Source organism: Elephas maximus, chromosome 9 (assembly GCF_024166365.1).
Source record: "Elephas maximus indicus isolate mEleMax1 chromosome 9, mEleMax1 primary haplotype, whole genome shotgun sequence".
NCBI lineage: Eukaryota > Metazoa > Chordata > Mammalia > Proboscidea > Elephantidae > Elephas > Elephas maximus.
Genome location: NC_064827.1, coordinates 30,139,640 through 30,159,563, shown reverse-complemented (window position 1 = coordinate 30,159,563; position 19,924 = coordinate 30,139,640). Strand labels below are relative to the sequence as shown.

At 40.0% G+C, this 19,924-nt stretch overlaps 1 protein-coding gene across 3 annotated transcripts in view; it reads left to right on the top strand.

The window, feature by feature from the left end:
* The window catches only part of MLLT3 (MLLT3 super elongation complex subunit), a 298,768-nt gene that overhangs the window by 269,922 nt on the left and 8,922 nt on the right, over nucleotides 1-19,924 (top strand). For all 3 annotated transcript variants that reach the window (XM_049896454.1, XM_049896453.1, XM_049896452.1), the window contains 4 exons: nucleotides 1,059-1,188; nucleotides 3,800-3,899; nucleotides 10,225-10,296; nucleotides 11,629-11,700. In XM_049896454.1, coding sequence (XP_049752411.1) covers nucleotides 1,059-1,188; nucleotides 3,800-3,899; nucleotides 10,225-10,296; nucleotides 11,629-11,700 — 374 coding nt within the window. The remainder of the gene's footprint in view (nucleotides 1-1,058; nucleotides 1,189-3,799; nucleotides 3,900-10,224; nucleotides 10,297-11,628; nucleotides 11,701-19,924) is intronic.

Sequence of the window (19,924 nt, the reverse complement as noted above, 5' to 3'; positions counted from 1 at the left end):
TGCCCCTCTGACTTCTGAAGATATAGGCCCGCTACAGAAGCAGAGAAATTTGAGTTTTGCAGACTGTGAGTTTCGGGGGAGTCAACAGTTATTTTAGAAGTGAGTTAGTGTTAGCTCAGGTATTCCTGTTTTAGGTTAGACCATGGGAATTGCCTCATGCAGAATCAGGTGCCTCTCTCACTTTTTTGATTGCCTTTACAATCTCTTAAGATTCAAAATGTCTATCTTGGTTTCCCCACATTTATGGCAATAAAGTGAAAATAAGGCATACTACTGAAATTTTTCTGTGTTTTCAGTTCTATTCCCCTTCTTCACCCTACCGCACCCCACCCTACCACGCCTCCTCCCCAGAATAAAATTAGTCGTGGCTTGCTTTTCTTCTCCCAGCAATATTGGATACTGTCTTGAATTTTCTGGACACCTGATTTATTACCTGGTCTTATCTATGTAAATACATGCTGGTATTTTGCCAGGAATTTCTTAAAAAGTAAAATGGAAATTGGCTCTATAAAATTGTTTCAACAAGCCCTTGTGTCCAAGATCAATGTGAAGATCAGAGATAGGACATTACACCATGGAATTGAAATACCTTATAATCTGAACTTGACTGAAATGCTTGCTTGACCTGAAATTGACCTTGAAATAAAAGGAACAGCTAAACCTTAATAGATCAAAAACCACCACACAAAGGCTGCATTGCCAAGAGCAAGTTACAACCACAGTGATTTATTAGTCTCAACTTTTCAATACATGGATTAACCTAACAAAACATTCAATTTACTAATAGGTTTTTCTGTTTCTTTATAGGCGTAATTTTGGTTAGCAAAGAAAAATAATATAGAAAACAATTCCTAGGAAATAGAGATTTCTTTAATAAACATTTTGGAGCACCTATTTTAAAAACAATGTTTTGGTGGAAATTGCATTCTAGAAACCAAAATGTATAAATATATATGATCATGATTATTTTTAACAGATATTCAGTAGAGAGGTTGCTGGTAAACATTTCCCTGTGTCTGATGTATTGTGCTTGCCTGTGGTTCACTGCTGTTATTCAGGTCCTTTAAGGTCTATAATGAAAGATCTGCATTCCGATGACAACGAGGAGGAGTCCGATGAGGCAGAGGATAACGACAACGACTCTGAAATGGAGAGACCTGTAAATAGAGGAGGCAGTCGAAGTCGCAGGTGAGTGTCTTAGGAGGAAAGAGGTTCCCTGCGCTGGAGTCGTACTTTGTGCCTAGATCTACCCTCGTGTAATCACAGCAAAGGCGTAAAATGCCAAAAACAATGGCGCTTATATGGCCACATTCGTTGGAAGCATGGACACCTTGTCATGCTTACACTCATCTCTACAGGGAACTGTTTATTCCTTTTCTCCAAAAGGACAGGTTTTATAGGACAACTTTATAGGAAAAAGTCACATTAAAAACCCTTATTCTTGCAAGTATATGCCAAGTGGCAGGACTGCTGAAATTAAGGTCTGTTTTCATTTGAAGAGTTTGTGTAGGTCCATTGCTGGAGGTGGTCTGAGAATTTGAAGAAATGCGTTTTGCTGTTTGTAGTTTGAAATACGTAACTGGCTTCAGTGAATTACGTGTGACCTAATTAAAACTAGGATCGCCTGTGTGTGTTTTCCAGCAAAGAAATTCCTTTTAGGTGTGCTGACAATTAGATTCCTTAAGTAGCTTTAATGTTGTGAGGCATAATTCCACATTATAAAATGGTAATTCATGTCACTTATAATTAATAGTCAACTTGAAATTGCCTTGAGGATTTTATTTCTTTATCATGAGGAAAACAAATAGCCATGCTTATTTTCATGTGTTTTGAGTAAAAAAAATATTCTACTTGAACTCAAAACCAATTATGTTTATAATATATTGCATTAAATCCTTTCCCATTATCCATTACTGTGTAGAAAAAAAAAAGAGGGCCCTAAAATTCTTAAAAATAATGCTATCTCATCCCAGACTGGATAGACTATATGTTTTTAAATTGATAATTCCCTAGTGTCCTTTGAGAGGAGCTTCTTCAGGGTATGCCCTATCAGATCTCTCGATGACTCTTCCTTATGGCCACTCTCAACACTTTTTTCTCCCAAACTCGCCCCTCTGTATTCTTTTTAAATAGGAGAAAATAAGAAAACATATAACCTCGGCCTTATAATATCTCCTCTAAAAAAAACTTTAATCTGACAGGAAGGAAACTGGTAGGACAAACATTCCTAGAAGTAGACTGAACTTTGGAGTTTGGGAGCATGTTTATACCAGCCAAAATCCTGTCCACGTGCAGCTCTGAGAACTAGCTGACAAATAATGTGCGACCTATTTAGACAACTGCCCAAGTGGCAAACATTTCGAAGAGCTGAGTATTCTGTGATTACCTGTGGCCCACCCACTTCCTGCCCCTTTCCCGGAGTCAGATGAGACACGTTGTGAGCTGATGGGATGTGGTATCGTTGGCAATGTCCTGACATGTGCTGCTAGCACAGCAGTGCCAGTGAAACGTTTGATCTTTGATGCACTTGTGAAGTCTCAACTGTTTAATCAGTTTAAATACTCAGCCTTCCACTTCAGTCAAGAAGCGTTTTAAAGCAGTGCTTCAGCTGAACACTTCATTAACGTAATTTAGTTAAGAAAAAAAAGTTCCATGAGTTTTTGCAAAAAGAATGTCCCTGTGTATCCTTTGCATTTGATATCTTGTATCTTCTCTATCTGAATATACTATAGATAGAGCTAGAATATGATTGCCCTATTCAGAGTGAAAGAAAAACTATCTTGATTTCTAAAGTGTTTTCTGTTTCTGAGAAGAATATTTTATTAGGTTACTATATAACCAGAGAGAGGGAGAAAAACACTGAAGACATTTCAGAAGGAGGGCAGACATGCAGCAGAGCAGGATAAAGAAATATTTCCTCCTCTGGCTAAAGGGAAACTCCATTTTAATCAGAAAAGAAAAATAGGGGAGGAGGTGGTATTTTTATTGTCTTTAGTTATTGAAAGATATCATTGTAATTTTTTACTGCAGTTTTCCAAGCACTGTTCCTTCAGGTTCCTGCACCATATTTTCGGTGGATGCTGTATGGATTGTAAATGTTGTGAACTAGAGACAGCCTTCAGTCATTGCACAGTTGAAGTGGTTGGTAGTGGCTCTAGCATGCTGCGGTTCATACATTCAGTTCCTCAGATGCCACACCCTGAGCTGTCAGCGGTGCTGGGCTATTGTCCACATTCTTCTTAGCAGTTGCTTCTATTTCTGCAGCCTGTATGTTAGTCATATTTGTAATTTTTTTTTTTTTTTTTATCTGTAGCAGAGTGGCCAGGGGAAAGGAGCATGAAAGGTAGTAACCTACAAACTGCCTCATTTTGTTGACCTGTAAGCTTGGTGGGCATGTTTGATGATAGTAGGTGGATTGAACCGGAACTGGGAGATAGATGAATAAATGATACCAGTGAAGTGTAGTGGCTGAGCACCAGGTATGGGTTTGGATTGCTTGGCTTTGAATACTAGATCCACCATGTTTAGTTCTGTGACCCCAAGCAAATGACTTAGTTTCTCCAAACCTTGGTTTCTTCATCTGCAAAATAGAGAATTATTAAATGAGAAATAGTAGGTAAAGCATGTAACACAGTTCAAGACACAAAATAAACTCCGATGCATGTTAGATGTTGTTTAAAACGAGCTTCTCGCTGGTTAGGGTTTGAGTTCCTTGCTCCCTGTGCCCATTACCATGGATATTTCAAGAATCATCTGGTTTTTTTTTTGATGCATATGACTTCTCTCTCTGCCTTTTCAGAGTTAGCTTAAGTGATGGCAGTGATAGTGAAAGCAGTTCTGCTTCTTCACCTCTACATCATGAACCTCCACCGCCGTTATTAAAAACCAACAATAACCAGGTAAATCGCTGGGTTTGCACTTTCCAAGACTCTGAAAAACTAAATGTAATCGTATTTACAAAGCACATGAAACTTTTTACGTCTTCATTATAGACAAGAGTTCCTCTCGATGCCTAATAAATGGGGATCCATAACTTTGGCGTAAGCGTATCGTTCGGGTGAAAGAATGTCTGTTGTCATGAAAGCATGAGCATGTTCCACTGGATGGGTTAATAAGTAGACACAGGAAGGGATGATGACAAAAAAGTGTTGCCTGTTTTACTCCTGATTGCCATTTATTTCTCCCCCTAGCCGTGAGTAGGTGACATAATAAATTAGAAAGAATATGGCCTTTGGAACTAATAAAAAGTCTAGTTCTTTGCTTTACTACTCATTATTTACTGGTGGGAAATTAACTTTTAACTTCCGATACTCAGGTTCCTCATCTGTAAATGGGATATTAACACCTACCTTGCAGTTTCCAGGAAAGATGAAAGATACTATTTATAAAAGTCATGAGACAGTGCCAGTACCTTGTTGGCGCTCAGTCAATGGTGGATATTTATTGTGATAGGTGTGCTCACACACTGCTTTAGTGTGCTCAACCAGGAAAAGAGGGCCATCACTTAGAATCGTAAGGGATAGTTTACAAAGTGCAGAGAAAATGATGATTATTATCATGGAGCTATAAGTTATAAATCAAGTGAAAGGAAAGCTTATTAATTTGACAGTCAACTCAGAATACAGTTATTTGGACAAGGTCTAGGCGGTACTTTGAGAGCTGTGATGAAGAGCTTTTGTTAAACCAATGAGTAAGATGAGTATTTAAAACACTTACTAAGATAAATTACTTTCAAATATCGTGAATATTGTACAAGCCTTATCGCGCATTGAATTTTTACTTTTAAGTTGTTCTTATCTCTTCATTTAGACAGATTCCCTGTGACCTCTATAATAACTGTTTAATTCAGGTTACTTTATATTAACTTGAAAATAAAAGAACTGCATTTTTTCTGAAATTATTCTGTTTCACAGATATCCTACAGTTATTAGATGGTCTTAACCTTGAATTTGGGGTCTTTGTTTTACTTGGAAAATGTTTTATAACTGAAGGCATTTTCTTTTTAAATTTTGTGTAAAGCAAAAGTCTCTTACAATTTAAAATTTCCTTGTTTATGAAGTTTCCCTACAACTTAAACCCTTGGCTGGTAAGCAGAAGTAGTCTCTATGCTCTTTACCTGATCAGTTACAGTTCAACTGCAGCTTCTTTGTGTTCTGCCTCCAAACGACAGCCCAAACTCATCATCTGTTGCAGATGGACTGTTCATCAAGTTAGTTGATTGCTAATTCCTTACGCCGGCCTCCTGTAGTGCATACCTCTTACCATCTCTAGTGCCAGCCATGCCTGTTGCTCAGCCACCTTTCACCTCTGGCAGGGCTGCCCACCGCCACAAGTCAGGCATTTCAGGAGAAAGGAAAAAGAGGAAGAACATAAGAATCATAGCCAGTCCTTTGAGAAGAACATTGGACTAGCTAACTAGATAACTGGGATTCTTTTATTCATTTGTGCTTAAACATGAACTGGCAAAAGCATAGAATTTGGACCTGGAATATATTTTTATATCCAATTTGAACCTATTTAGGCCCAATTTCTGCTTTTAGTTGGTGGTGTTTTAGAAGTAAGATGTCAATGGGTGATAGCAGTGACAGTGCCAGGAGTAAGGGCAATAGGGTATGTTTTGCCTGTTGCCGTCGAATCTCTTCCAACTCATGGCAACTCCATGTGTGTAAAGTAGAACTTTGCTCCATACAGTTTTCAGTGGCTGATTTTTCAGAAGTAGATCACCAGGCCTTTCTTCTGAGGTGCCTCTTGGTGGACTTGATCCTCCAACCTTTCAGTTAGCCACCAAGCCCATTAACTGTTTTCACCACCCAGGGACTAGGGTATGCTTTAGTGCCCCTCATTCATCTCCTTCAGTGATAAGGCTGTGCTTGCTGAGTAAATGGTGCTCCAACAAGTATTTGCCATCTTGCCTTTCTAACATAGTAGCTGCCCCTGAACCTCCTCTGGCTAGGCAGTCTCAAGCTGGCCCTGGCTTTAGGGAAAGATTTGGATTGTTAGACATTTTCAACCTGTCTAGCCAAAAACAGAAATGAATAATATCATCTATCTGAAGAGGGTAAAAATTATCTGTTTAAATAGCATGCCACTGGCTCCTTGGCGTATGTTTATTTGACAGATGTAGCTTCACACATGTGAATCATCAGTCTGTCAGTAATACTCAGTTAGATGTGACTTTCTCCATGCACCTATAAGAATAGTAAGAAAGCCCATATGCTTTCACTTTTAGCTAGTCTAGGGTAGGAAATACATATACCGAAGCAGTATACGCGGCATCCTTGGAGCTGGGAGGGTAAGAAAAGGTTTAATACTTTTTTAGGACTGCCTTCTTAACCCACCCACATCACTTGCATTGCGTCAGATGTGACGCTGTCCCTGTAAATTAGTGTTCTCTGGGACTTTTAAAAAATTACCATTGCTCTTACTATTATTTCTTAGCTCTCCACGTTCTATCATCAGATGGAGGGAGACAGTAAAAAATTCTAAAAACTCTAAAAGCCACTTAAATTTCACCCTGGAATATGTTTTTAGTTCTATATTTAAATGTCTGTGTGATAATCTGGAATTTCACATCAAATAAAATAGATGAAAACATACTGCAAAGGCTTAACTCTGAAATGGGAAGACTGTCGGTTTCCTTGTTCCATACCCCTTGGCTGTTCTCTCTCTGCACATGGAGAATAAGCCCCCAGGTTTCTGTAAAGTACCAGACAAAGCTGAGTTGTCTGCTGCCTTTTCTCAAGTCTTTTAAGGGACTGGGGAAGAAGGAAACTGCTAATTGAATCAAATGTTTTCCACCTACCGAAAAAAAAGTGAACAGAGAGGGAGCTGCATGTCAACAAAGCAAGTAATTAACCTAAGAATTGTTAGGAGCTACTAGCGATGGTTAATATGAAAGGTCTATCAAGCAGAGAACCCGTCTGTTGAGTAATTGAGTTGTCATTTCTCACAAAGGGATGCAGAAAAATATAATCTTGAAACTTTGATTCTCAGATTCTCAGTACAGAGGTGTTACTAATCACGTTTCTTCTATTTTCAGAGACTAACATATTACAAAAGGAGCCCTGGTGGCACCGTGGTTAAGTCCTCGGCTGCTAACCAAAAAGTTGGCAGTTCAAACCCACCAACTTCTCTGAGGGAGAAAGATGTGGCAGTCTGCTTCCATAAAGACAGCCTCCATGGAAACCCTGTGGGACAGTTCTCTGTCCTACAGGGTTGCTATGAGTCACAATCGACTGGACAGCAATGAGTTTTTACCATATTATAAATGGTGCATTTAGGCTGTCTGGGTTTCTGCCTCCCTCAGTGTAGCTCAATGGGAATAACAGTTTTGCACCGTTTTAATCAGAGATGGTCCTTTCACTCCAAACCTCCCTTATGTCAATTTCAAATAAAATCTAAGTACCAGGTCCTTTAAAGCCGAAAGTATGGAGGGGGGAGAACCTTGACGGAAGGAAGTGATCCAATGGACCCGACTTAAAATATTCAAAATATCATAAATTACCTCTCAGCCTGCAAGGCATGTTGAATGAAAGTATCCAGTTAAACTGGTTTGAAATAAGCCCGTGGAAGACAAGGTGCTGTACTTTTATATTCTGGAGTCGTTTCCCTAAAGATAAGAAATGATCATAAATAAAACAATTGTCTTCAACATGGCTCAGCTCTCAGAATGAGGTTTTGACAAAGCTGTTTATTTTGGAGCAGGGAGAGATCAAAGAAGGAAGATTAACTGAGCCCTTTCTGGGCAGCCACTCAGTAACTTGAGGCGGATCACTGACACCCGGAGCTTTTGTTCCTGCCACTGCAGCTTCAGAAGAAAGAAACTAGGATTTCAATGTATTTTGGCCTTCTGTGCTGTAGCACTGCGGAATGTGTGGGGTGGGACTTAAGCTCCCCCAATGCTCTGTTTTCTGCTCTGAAGAGAAGATGGTAGAAGTCTCTAAACCTAGTCAGCAAAGTTCCATTGCAAACATACAGTCCTCCGTCACTTTGACACCCAGAGTGCAGTGAGCTGGGGAATGGGACCTAGGGGGAGGTGGGACATGATGGGAACCAAACCCATTCTCTAATTAATGCACAAGGCAAGCAGGCGGGCACTGTTTTTTTCCCTTGCCTGAAATCTCAGCGGATTGTCTCTGCACTGCCCAGCCTGGGCTCTGAGTTGGGGAGGAGTGCCATCTACTGACCTACTTACTCCTAGGTCTCTGAGCACCAAGTTTTCCCTGGAGGTCTCATTTCCAACAACAACAATAGAGAGGAGGAAATTGTGAATGTAGGGGGGTCGGGGGGTTGGCTCCCTTTACTGTGAAGCATGTTAAAAAAAAATGATTGCCTTGCCTCTGCTGTTAAGTAATTTCCTTGAATTGCCAGAAGTATTGTATTTTAAGTTAATCTGGTCAAATTGGCCATTTGGTTGTCTTAAGGTTAAAAAATAAGAAGAAATAAGGGCGATTTTCAAAGCACAATTCTTACCTATACCTATAAAATACATTACTCTAAATTCAATGGAAAATATCCCCTTTTAGAAGTATTTGGTCTTTTCCAGAATGTCATGGTCCTATCCTCAACATGTAAAATGTCCGTTAGTGGTATAAAATTTTACAGCTGCATGGGAACTTGGATACTATCTTGTCCATCTCTCTCATTTTATTTCCTGAGGCCCCAAAACCTAAGCTTAGGTCCCTGAGCCAGTCAGTACTGGTTTTACTACAAATTAAAAGTGCATTCATTCTTAAAATCTTCTTTGGGCTATAGAATATGGTAGACCTCAAAACAGAGCTGATTGAATTAGGATAGGGAATGCGTAAAGAGAAAAGGTAGGAATATGAGGCTTCTTAAATAAGTCCTCGATTTGGCATGTGCTGTGATTTAAAAAAATTTTTTTGTTGTTGTGATTAGCTGCCATTAAGTCGGTTCCAACTCATAGCAACCTCGTGTACAACAGAACAAAACACTGCCTAGTCCTATGCCGTCCTCACAGTTGTTGCTATGTTTCAGCCCATTGTTGTAGCCACTGTGTCATCTGTCTCATTGAGGGTCTTCCTCTTTTCACTGACCCTCTACTTTACCAAGCATGATGTCCTTCTCCAGGGACTGGTCCCTCCTGATAATATGTCCAGAGTATGTGAGACAAAGTCTCACTCTCCTTAATTCCAAGGAGCATTCTGGCTGTACTTCTTCCAAGACAAACTTGTTCGTTCTTCTGGCAGTCCATGGTATATTCGATATTCTTTGCCAACATCATAAGTCAGAGGCATCAATTCTTCCTCAATTTGGCATATTCCTCCTTATATTAGCCTCAGATTCTAATAACTAACTGGGTAATGAGGTTATAGTGAAAAAGATAAGTTACTTTTTATATTTATACACATTTGCAAATGCTTCTCATTAATAAGGAGAAACTACCTTTTCAACCGAGAGCCATTTAAAAAGTGTTTTCCTCAGAATCTTCGGTTTTAAAGATTCTGTCTAATAAATCAACTGTATTTATTAAATAGTAATTCATTTATACTTTTTATCAATTAGAAACATAGCTGCACATCAATAATCTGAACAGTATAAAAACCGAAGTTGTGATCGGTACAGATGAAAGCAAAGGCACTTGGTGTTTTATCATGGGTAAACAAATCACTTCTTAAAATACAGAAGGATAGTCTGGGCTCATTTGTTTCTGAGTTGGAGAACCTCAGGTTGGGAGCAACCAGTGTAACTGATGGCCATCTTCATTTTCAAAGCTGCATTAATTTAGAGCATATGGATAACTTAGAATCTGAAAGTCAGGTACTAAAAAGGGCATTTGAATTTTTTTTAAATCATCCCTAGTTTTTAGCATACTGAGCACTGATAGTCATGCCGACACAGCAGAATGAATAAGAAAAAATTCTTGCCAAAGGGGGACTATAGTCTCAGTATAACTCAGCTGCTGTACATATGTGTGCAAATGTTGTCACAGAAGAGAGTCAGCCTGGGAAGCTTAGATCAATTTCCTTATCATCCATATTTTTAAAGTTCTATTGCCCTGACTCAGCATTTCAAATATAAATAATTTCTTTTTCAAGAAAAGTAGGATAAGAAGAAAGAGAATATGTAGACGAGAAGTGCCATTTGGAAAGTGATGTTATTTCCGCACAGCGTTTCATTCAGTAAAGTGCCTTTGTTTATGTGGCTGGTTAGCCAAGAAGTGCTTGAAGTCAAGTTTAACACAGTGTTCTCTTTGATCCCTAGATTCTTGAAGTGAAAAGTCCAATAAAGCAAAGCAAATCAGATAAGCAAATAAAGAATGGTGAATGTGACAAGGTGGGTTTCTACCCCATGGCTGCGAGTGCTGCAACACCAAAACATCTGTTCCTTTGTCCCGTTTGGTCATTCTTGCCGGTTCTCCTTTCATTCTCTTCATCAGAAGTGCCCAAACGACGAGCACTTCATCCCAGTGCTTTGTAGTTTGTTTTTTCAAGTCTTGCTTAAATCATCAGCACTTAGCTTGGCCTTACGCTAGCATTTCCCATGATGCCTGCATCGCCAAGGGATTTCAGGCACGTGGAATGGGGAGGTAAGAGAATTGTCGTGGAGGTAGGGGGTCAAGTGCTCTCAGGTGAACAGGACACCTGAACCTAGCACACCATGCTCCCCCAGAGTGTGCATCTTGCATCTGAAATCTGACTGCAGGGCCTATGTGGGCTTAAATCACCTGGTGCGAGCAGAACCCTGAATGCTTTGAAGGGTCAGCATTCACAAAACTTTCCTTGGCCTTTGATGCAGATGAAGCTAGGCGCACCCATGCAGTTACACTAACAAAGATTCGAGAGGCTGAGCATATGGAAAGAGAGATACACCCAAGGGTGGATTACCCAGTAAGCAAGGGACGCACGGGCTTACTTGTGCTTACTTACTAATCTGTCTTGCACAATTTCACACAGGTCTCACCACATCTTTGAACCTGGTGAGACCGATATGAAATTGTGTACCACAGATTAGTAAGTAAACACAAATAAGCCCTTGTGTCTCTTGCTTACTGGGTAATCTGCCCCTCGGTGTCTCTTGGCCCCTTCAGAGAGGCTCTCAACAAACCAGATGCTGATTTGGACAGTGACCTCCGTGTTTCATAAGACAGCCTTCTGTCACCTGCTGGCATTGTTGACTGGCAAATGTTGGGTGTTAGTAGGAACACTTGTTTTGTTTTGTTTTTTTAAAGACTCTGTCCAGATATAAATGGTAATGTCCATTGTTTCTTCCACGTTCAAACTTATAAACCTTTTTTTCTCTTAGTCAACAGACTTCTGAGATTGAAGAATAAAAAATTAAAGTAGCCTGTGCCAACCTGTTTAAACTCACAATTTAGCATCGAGTCCCCAGATCTCTGTAGAGGACTTGTTGGGAGAGTGCCGGTCTGCCTACTTGAATTTTGTTGAGAGCAAATAAGAACAAGAATTACCCACTTTTTTTTTTTTTCTTTAAAGCTGACTTGATAAAGGTAATGGTCAGACCAAGAGAGGCTTGGTCTGCAAAGGCTTTTTGGGTATTGGGACTGAGGTAGTTCATTGGGGAACATCCAGCTGCAGCTTGTATTTACTTATTTTTGCATGGCTTCTAAAAGTGTCTGTTCTTTTGGGGGATACTCTTCTTTTTCAGGCATACCTAGATGAACTGGTAGAGCTTCACAGAAGGTTAATGACGCTGAGGGAAAGACATATTCTGCAACAGGTGAGAAATGCTTTTTAGCAAGCCCTTTCCCAAAGCCTCAAGGCCTACTTTGCCCTGGGGTTGTGTGATAGCACTTTGAGGCCATTTCAGCTGCACATTATCTGGGCTGATGCCACTTGCAGAAGAATTTGGGGAAGGTGCTCATTTCCGAGGCCACCTGGAAGTCTGCTTTGGGCCTGTGTGGAGATGGCTGTCTTGCCCTTGTTGCTGAGGGCAGATGAAAAATGGGCACTAGCGGAGGTGATGCTGGAATGTAGTGACCCCTCAGCAGTGGATGCTGTAATGCAGGCTGAGAGAGGGAGGGGATAGTAGGAATGCAAAAATCTTTGGGTCCAGGCTTATGATTTTATGGGATAACAGTGCAAAGACTTTTTAGTCAAGTGTTGTAAACATTTGTGATTCAATTTAATAACCTTTTGCCAGTACTATTCCGGGGAAAATAATTTTTTCCTTATTTCCCATATCTTCTACAACCTATATTCTGTCATTATGAACTCTACTGTGAAACATTTGTAGAGTGTGGAAATGTGATGTTTTGCAAAGATAAGAAGGGAGGTTTTTAGTTTTCATACAGTTACAGTATATGCCTCTATTGCTTCAACAGTGGCTATTGATAAAATAATTTTTATTTAATTTCCAAAGAGAAGGCTGTGTGCTCTGAACTCCAGGGTAGGTTTGTAAATTATTTCACTGTTTGAATTTTTTTTTTAACTATTCTCAAATGACTTCTAATTAGTACTTAATTTACCCCAGCTGTGTGTATATGCGCGCACGTGTTTTGTTTTGCTTTTTGTTTCAAACCTTTAATGGGTGATGGTCACATTTGTATTCTGTTTATGTTTTTGCCTAAATCTATAAATACATATTGTCAAACATAGACCAGATTTTCTGATTGTCCTGATAAGTTTTTTTTTTGTGTTTTTTTATGGTAAAAATATATATAACAAAACAATTGACAGTTCAGCATTTTTTACATGTACAGTTCAGTGACAATGAATATTTAATAATCAGCAGTGGTACAGCCATCACCCTTATGCATTTCCAAATTATTCCACCACTGTTAAAGATTTCCCATCTCTCCCTGGTAGCCACTAATAACCTTTGGTCACTATACATTGGCCTGTTTCATCTAAGTGTGATCAGACAATATTTGTCCTTTTGTGACTGACTTGACTCTGCATAGTGTTTTCAGGGTCCATCCATGTAGTAGCATGTATCAGGACTTCATTCCTCTTTATGGCTGAGTAATATTCCATTGTATGCATGTACAACATTTTGTTTACCCATCCATCTGTCTGATAGACATTTAGGTTTTAACCCTTCTAGAGTTTTCAGCGTCTCTGTGGGAAAAAAGACCTGGATTTGCTCCATAAGAATAACAGCCTAGAAAACGGTATGGGACAGTTCTGCCCTGTCACATGAGGTTGCTATGAGTTGGAATCAACTCAAACAGTGCCTAACAACAAGAAGTTTCAGGTTTGAACTAAAGATTACAGATTTGTGATTCTTAATTGGGGATAAGTTGCACCACTTGCATTATTTCCCCTTAAGTGAGTATGTATGGGAAGGGGAAGCAGGATTTGAGTGGTTTACCCTAAGACATATTCTAGTATTTTGCTAGTGTTTTTCTTCATCTTTCTTCTGTAAAACTGATCGTTGTTTTGCATGCCACTCAACAATTATTTGGGACTAATTTACTGTATATTGATGGAAATCTGTTTCCCAGTCTTAACCATCCTTTTCTAATTGCCAACTCTGAACCACTGTGGAGCAGTTGTCCGATAAAGCTATTAACGTTCAAGCTGGCCCCAAATAGTGAATAAATAGTTTTATCCCAAAGGAGGGTGAGACAGATGTTTGGGCAGGGTTGGGATACCTTCACAAAGAAAGTCTAGGCAATGAGTCGGGGATACTAGGCCATTGGGCAGGGCCTTACCTTGGGGTGTCATTGGCATTCCCAGTTTAACATTGTCCTTTATTTTGACCTTTGAAAGAATTGCAAGGGAACTCCATCCAAGTGGATTATTTTAGTATTCTAGAGGGAGAGTGCGATATCTATGAATTTTTAACCTGGCATAAAGGCACTCCAGGGCACGCAGCATTTCACCCTAATTGCATTCCCGGGCTGGTTGAAAGCTCTCAGTCTTTGGCCTTTTGCCTTGTAATGCAGCTGAGGCTTGTGATTATGATACCATGATGCATGTCCTGTCACGGTTTACTGCTTAATTAATTCCTATTGTAAAACATAGCATTGTTGAAAACTAATGTTATTCTCCACCTTGAGAGCTGCTCATCTCATAGAATGCATTCCACAAAGTCTACGTATCCTCTACCATGAAGACCTGAGCACCTGAAGCAGGATTTCTGGTGGGCCCAGGGTTATATCCTAGAGCTTTTCTTTAGACTCTTGCTGTTAAATGCATCCTCTCAAAAAATCTGGTCTGACAATTTTATTTGGCTCACAAAAGCAGTTAAAAGCTTTGTTTTATTACTCTGGGACCATGAGGTACTGGCACCAGCATCTAGTTTCACGAACAGAGAGCACTGATTCAAGAATACCTGCATCCCTAAGCCACCTAGGACTAATCATTTGATTCCTCTTTAAACCATGTGGAAACCCTGGTGGCATAGTGGTTAAGTGCTGCAGCTGCTAACTAAGATGTCGGCAGTTCGAATCCACCAGGCGCCCCTTGGGAACTATCGGGCAGTTCTACTCTGTCCTGTAGGGTCACTATGAGTCGGAATTGACTCGATGGCAGTGGGTTTGCTTTGGTTTTGGTTTTAAGCCATGTATTCCCCACTTATTTGGAAAGGGAGACTGATCACTTCTAATCTCCCAGCCAATTCAGCTCTGAGTCTGGATTTGCATCCAGAGCTCTGAAGGAAATGGGGCTTCCCTAAAAGACAGATTAGCAATTTAGATACGGGCTGTAATTCTTTCAGAATTATCTTTAGAGACAAGGGGAATGAGACTTCAACTCTTTCCCTGAGTGACATGTCAGTGTACTCCTTTAAACAATACATAGAGCCCTGTCTGCAAAGTGTTTTTCTGAGAGTGCTTGTCTGCGTTCTGGGAAATCTCCTGCCATGTTTTAGCGCTCCTTGTAGATTGGAGCCTGATGGCTTAACCCAGAGTTGTTGCTGGGTGTTGTTGAGTCAATTCTGACTCATAGTGAACCTATAGGACAGAGTAGAACTGTTCCATAGGGTTTCCTAGGCTGAAATCTTTACAGGAGCAGATTGCCAGGTCTCCCATGGAGTGGCAGGTTCAAACCACCAGCCTTTTGGTTAGCATCTGAGTTCTTAACCATTGTACCATCAGGGCTCCTTTAATCCTTTAATCTAAGACAGTGAGCTTTGTAGTCCAGAGCCAGGGCCATTCTCTAGGAAGACCTAAGTTATCCGAGACCTGCCAGTCTGAGCAGGCGAAGTTAAAGCAAACCTCCTTCCTTACTTCCTTCTCACTGAAGGGATTGTTTCAGGCAAAAAGAACCCAGATTGTTTAATATAATGAGTCTAAAAATAATGCCCAGTACTTGTCTGTTTGTCATACTGTGGTGTCTTGTGTGTTGCTGTGATGCTGGATGCTATGCCACCAGTATTTCAAATACCAAAAGGGTCACCCATAGTGGACAGATTTCACTGGAACGTCCAGACTAAGACAAGCTAGGAAGAAAGGCCTCGTGATCTCCTTCTGAAAATCAGCCAATGAAAACCTAATGGATCACAACTGCATATTGTCTGATACAGTGCTGGAGGGTGAGCCTCATAGATTGGAAGCAGTGCACAGTAGCTGCAGCAATGGACTCAAATGTACCAACGACCATGAAGATGGTGCAGGACGAGGCGACGTTTCCTTTTGTTATACGTAAGGTCGCCATGGGTTGGAGCCAACTCAACGGCAACTAAGAACAACAGCAGCAAAAAATGATACGTCATCTTTTTATAATTAAAAGCAGGATTGGAGGAGGGAACTACAGACTTAACAAGTAGATCCTACTCTGTTTAAAAAAAAAAAAAAAACAATAGCCTGCATGGCACCCCCAAAAAGGCTGACGTGGCAGGAAATAATCCACTACAAATGTTTTTGCAGCAACCATCATCTGAAAAATGACTTAAGCAGCTTACACACTCTTCGTTTGCAACTACTCCCACCATCTGTCCTTGCCTGTTTTTTCTTATATGTGCTCACTGCATTTTTTATTATTATTATTGTTATTTTGGGGAGACATTCATTATGGTAGCGTTAAGCAGGGTAGAGTCCCACTGCGTGACTGAATGGGTTATTCGTATAGAAAGGCAGAGTGAAGTTATTTGGAAACTAGTGGGGTATCTTTAGGCTTCGTGGCCCGTGTCCTTGGAACAAGACATTTTAATGTTAGGTTTCTGATGGTCTAACCTTCAGGATTCCTGGAAAGGAACTGACGCTTGTTTTTCTTTATGAAGTCTTTTTTACTTAATTGAGGACAGGAGTGCATACTCTAATAATTCAAATAATTAATGCTGTTGGCTTTGGCACACAGTCCTGAAATCCCCCAGCTGCAGCCACTACTGCTGCTTTGAGGCTGTTCCTGCATTTACCTTGATGTGTTCGTATAAAAAAAAAAAATTTTTTTTTTTTTTTTGTTCGTATAGGCTCCCATAAAAACGTGGGCTTCTTTAAGTCAGATTCATCAGGCCCCTGTATGTCTTTGTGTGTGTGTGTCTGCAGGCAGAGGGGGTGGTGGGTGCACTGGAAACCTGGAAGATACTGTAATGCATATGAAGTGACTGGGACAAATCTCCCAGTGGGCAAATGGTTTATTTGCTTTAAAATTAAGTGGCTTTTTCTGGAAAGAATTTTTATCACCCAGTTTTCTGTTTATTGTTCAGTAATTAGAGGGCAGCTATATTGAAGGACAGAAAACCAATTTTTTTTTTTTTTAAAACATGGTTTCAGGATTACCTGGTTCTTTTAAGGGGAAAGTATAGGACTGGAGTCCCAGGGTGGTGTAAATGGTTAACATGTTCAGTTGCTAACCGAAAGGTTGGAGGTTCAAGTCCACCCAGAAGCTCCTGAGAAGAAAAGCCTGCAGATACACTTCTGAAAAATCAGCTACTGAAAGCCCTACGGGGCATGCGTGGAGTCGCTATGTGTGGGAATCGACTTGACGGTGACTAGTTTTACTTCTTTGACCCCTACATTGTGGTTTTAATCTGTCATGTCAAGTACTTTCCTTCATTTACTCTTTCCCTTTATATCCTTCCCTTTCCCCTGCAAACTTTTATTATAATTATTAAAAAAGAAAATTTCGAATAGGCCTTTCTTGAGTTTTAGCCTCTGGCGTTTCCCTGCTTCACTTGTTTTAGTTGCTTCACTTGTTTTAGTTTAATTGAAATGGCAACAGTCAAGGTGGGATGGGGAGGAGAAAAGCACACGCAGACTGATAATTCATATGCTGGATAGATGCTTCCCAAATAATTAAGGATAAGCTTATGTTTATATGGTAATCATAAGCATGTTGCTCTGACCAATGTAGCAATTTATAAAGAAGTTCTGCTTCGTTTGCCACATCTTATTTGATCCCTTGCACAACCCTGTAAGATAGGTAGAGCAAGTGGAATTATGTCCATTTCACAGATGAGAAAACCAAGGCTCAGAGGTTCTAGTGTTCTGTCCAATGCCATTCAAATGATGACCAGGTTCAGAACTCGATATGCCAAATCCAGGACTCTTTATTCTGAATGCCTCGTCATTCACCTACTGGCCTTCTGGTTGTGGGGAGGAGTCAGGCTCTGGTCTACTTGTTATTTGCCTTCATTGTGTAAATATGAAATTAAGAGTATCTCTGAAGAGGCTATTTGTTTCTATCCTGAAATTTATACATTTGTACTAGGTCCATAGTATTACTGTACAAGTTAGCAAAAAAGATAATTTACTTTGTGAAGTACTCTTAATTCAATCCACAGTAGGTATATAAAAAAACCAAACCAAACTCATTGCCATCAAGTCAATTCTGACTGATAGTAGCCGTATGGGACAGAGTACAGCTGCCCCATAGAGTTTCTGAGGAACACGTGCTGGATTCGAACTGCCGACCTTATGGTTAGCAGCCGTATCACTTAACCACTATGCCACTAGGGTTTCCCAGTAAGTACAGTAAGTGTATAATTGACTTGAAAGATTTGTGTGTGTGGACATTGGTGCATGCATCTCAGCAATGTCTACACACACAAATCTTTCAAGTCAATTGTATATAGATGTGCCTGGGTGACTTGCCCAAAGCTCTGTAATTACTAACTAATAAAACAAATGAATGACCATTTTAGAAGTCTTTTACTGTTAATAATAAGATTTCAGTGAGAAATACTATGTATGTAGTACTTTAACTGTAATTGGGCACACCTTTCTAATAGGATGTTGATGCAGGCTTTAGAATCCCGCATGGGCCCAATGGTTTAATCAAGTAAGGCTCCTCCCTCCCACCCCCCAGGTCATAATAACAATAAGCCTAGAGTTAAGTAATCCAAGGCCACAGTATCCTTTTCTTCTATCATCTTTCATATGTTGCATTCATCCTCATGATGGGAAGATAGCTGCTGCATTTCCAGGCATTGCATCTTTATTCCAGACAGGAAGAAGGGTCAAGGGCAAAAGGCACATTTCCATTGTTTATACTCATTTCAAACGTTTTTCTGAAAGCCCAGTGACTTCTGACAAATGAATTTTAAATAGCAGTGGCTGCCAAGTAATGCAAATAGGTCTGGGGAAGCAAATGTTTTAGCTGGGCTTATTACTATTCCCAGAAAAGCTGGCTTCTGTTAGTAAAGAAGAAGGGGTAAATGGATATTTGGTAGGTAATTTGCAGTCTGTCATGGTTCCACAATGAGAGTAACTTGTTTTATTATTAAAACCGTAGTCATATCTGTACAAAGTCATTACAGAGATTGAATAAGGCAGTAACAACTCAATCTGGAGTTGTGCAGTTAACTGGATTGAGGCTTAGTACATCTTTTATGCTTCTATGGACGTCAAGTAAAATGTCAGGATGGGGAACACATTTTTGATTAAAAGCCAGTGACCCATAGGGAATAGTTCACAAATTTCCTATTTTTTAAAGGAAACTAGCTAACTTTCAGCAAGAAGAGAAGGTTAGAAGTTTCAGTTCTGTTCTTTTTCAAACAGAAATTAGGAAATTTAAAACTTCATTGAATAAATGATAGGCTAAGTAATTAAAATTATTCTCTGTTTTAAGATTTATGCACTAAACAGAATCACAAGCATGTGATAGAAAGGGAGTAACAGAGGCAACTAAACCCAAATGGAAGAGTTTGTCAAGTGACTTCTCTGTGAAAATATTTTTTGTTACCCTATTGCCTATTTTCCTTCCTCCCCCCAAAACCCTGCTGACGTTAATTCCCCTCCCTCTCATTTGCCCACCGTCCTCATACTTAAAACCCACTTGGCCCAGCACAGCATCCTTATCTGATAATATTTTTTTAAATAGGAATGAGAAGACACTTAACATGATAAAAGAACCTCTCAAACCAGTAACCAGCATCTTTTTTAACTCTGAAACCTCAGAAGCGTCATGAAAGCTAAGGCAAGAGAACAGTGCCTTGGTCACCACTGTTGTTTAACATTTTTCTAACAGCTGGAGCTAATACATTAAGAACTGAAAAAGTCATTTGGTATAACTATTGCACATGGGGAGACAAAGGCATCCATTCTTTTTGTAGATAATATTTATCTCCCCCGAATACCCAAGGGAGTCAACTGAACATGACTATAAGTAACAAATACATATTTGTATTCATTTTTTTATTGAAGTATAACAAAGTGTACAGCTAGGTGAATTTTCACAAAGTGAACACATCCTATGTAATCAACATCACATCAAGCAACAAAACAGTTCCAGTACACTGGAAAGCCCCTTTGAGCCCTGTCTTAGTTATCTAGTACTACTACAACAGAAATACCACCTGTAGATGGCTTTAACAAACAAACTTATTTTCTCACATTTTAGGAGGCTAGAAGTCCGAGTTCAGGACCCCTGCTCTAGGGGAAGCCTTTCTGTCTCCAGCAGCTCTGAGGGAAGGTCCTTGTCCTCAGTCTCTCCCTGGCCTAGGAGCTTCTCAGTACAGGGGCCCTGGGACGAGCTCTGCTCCCGACTCATCTTTCTTGGTGGTAGGAGGTCCCCTGCTCTCTGCTTGTGTCTCTCTTTTATATCATAAAGGAGATTGA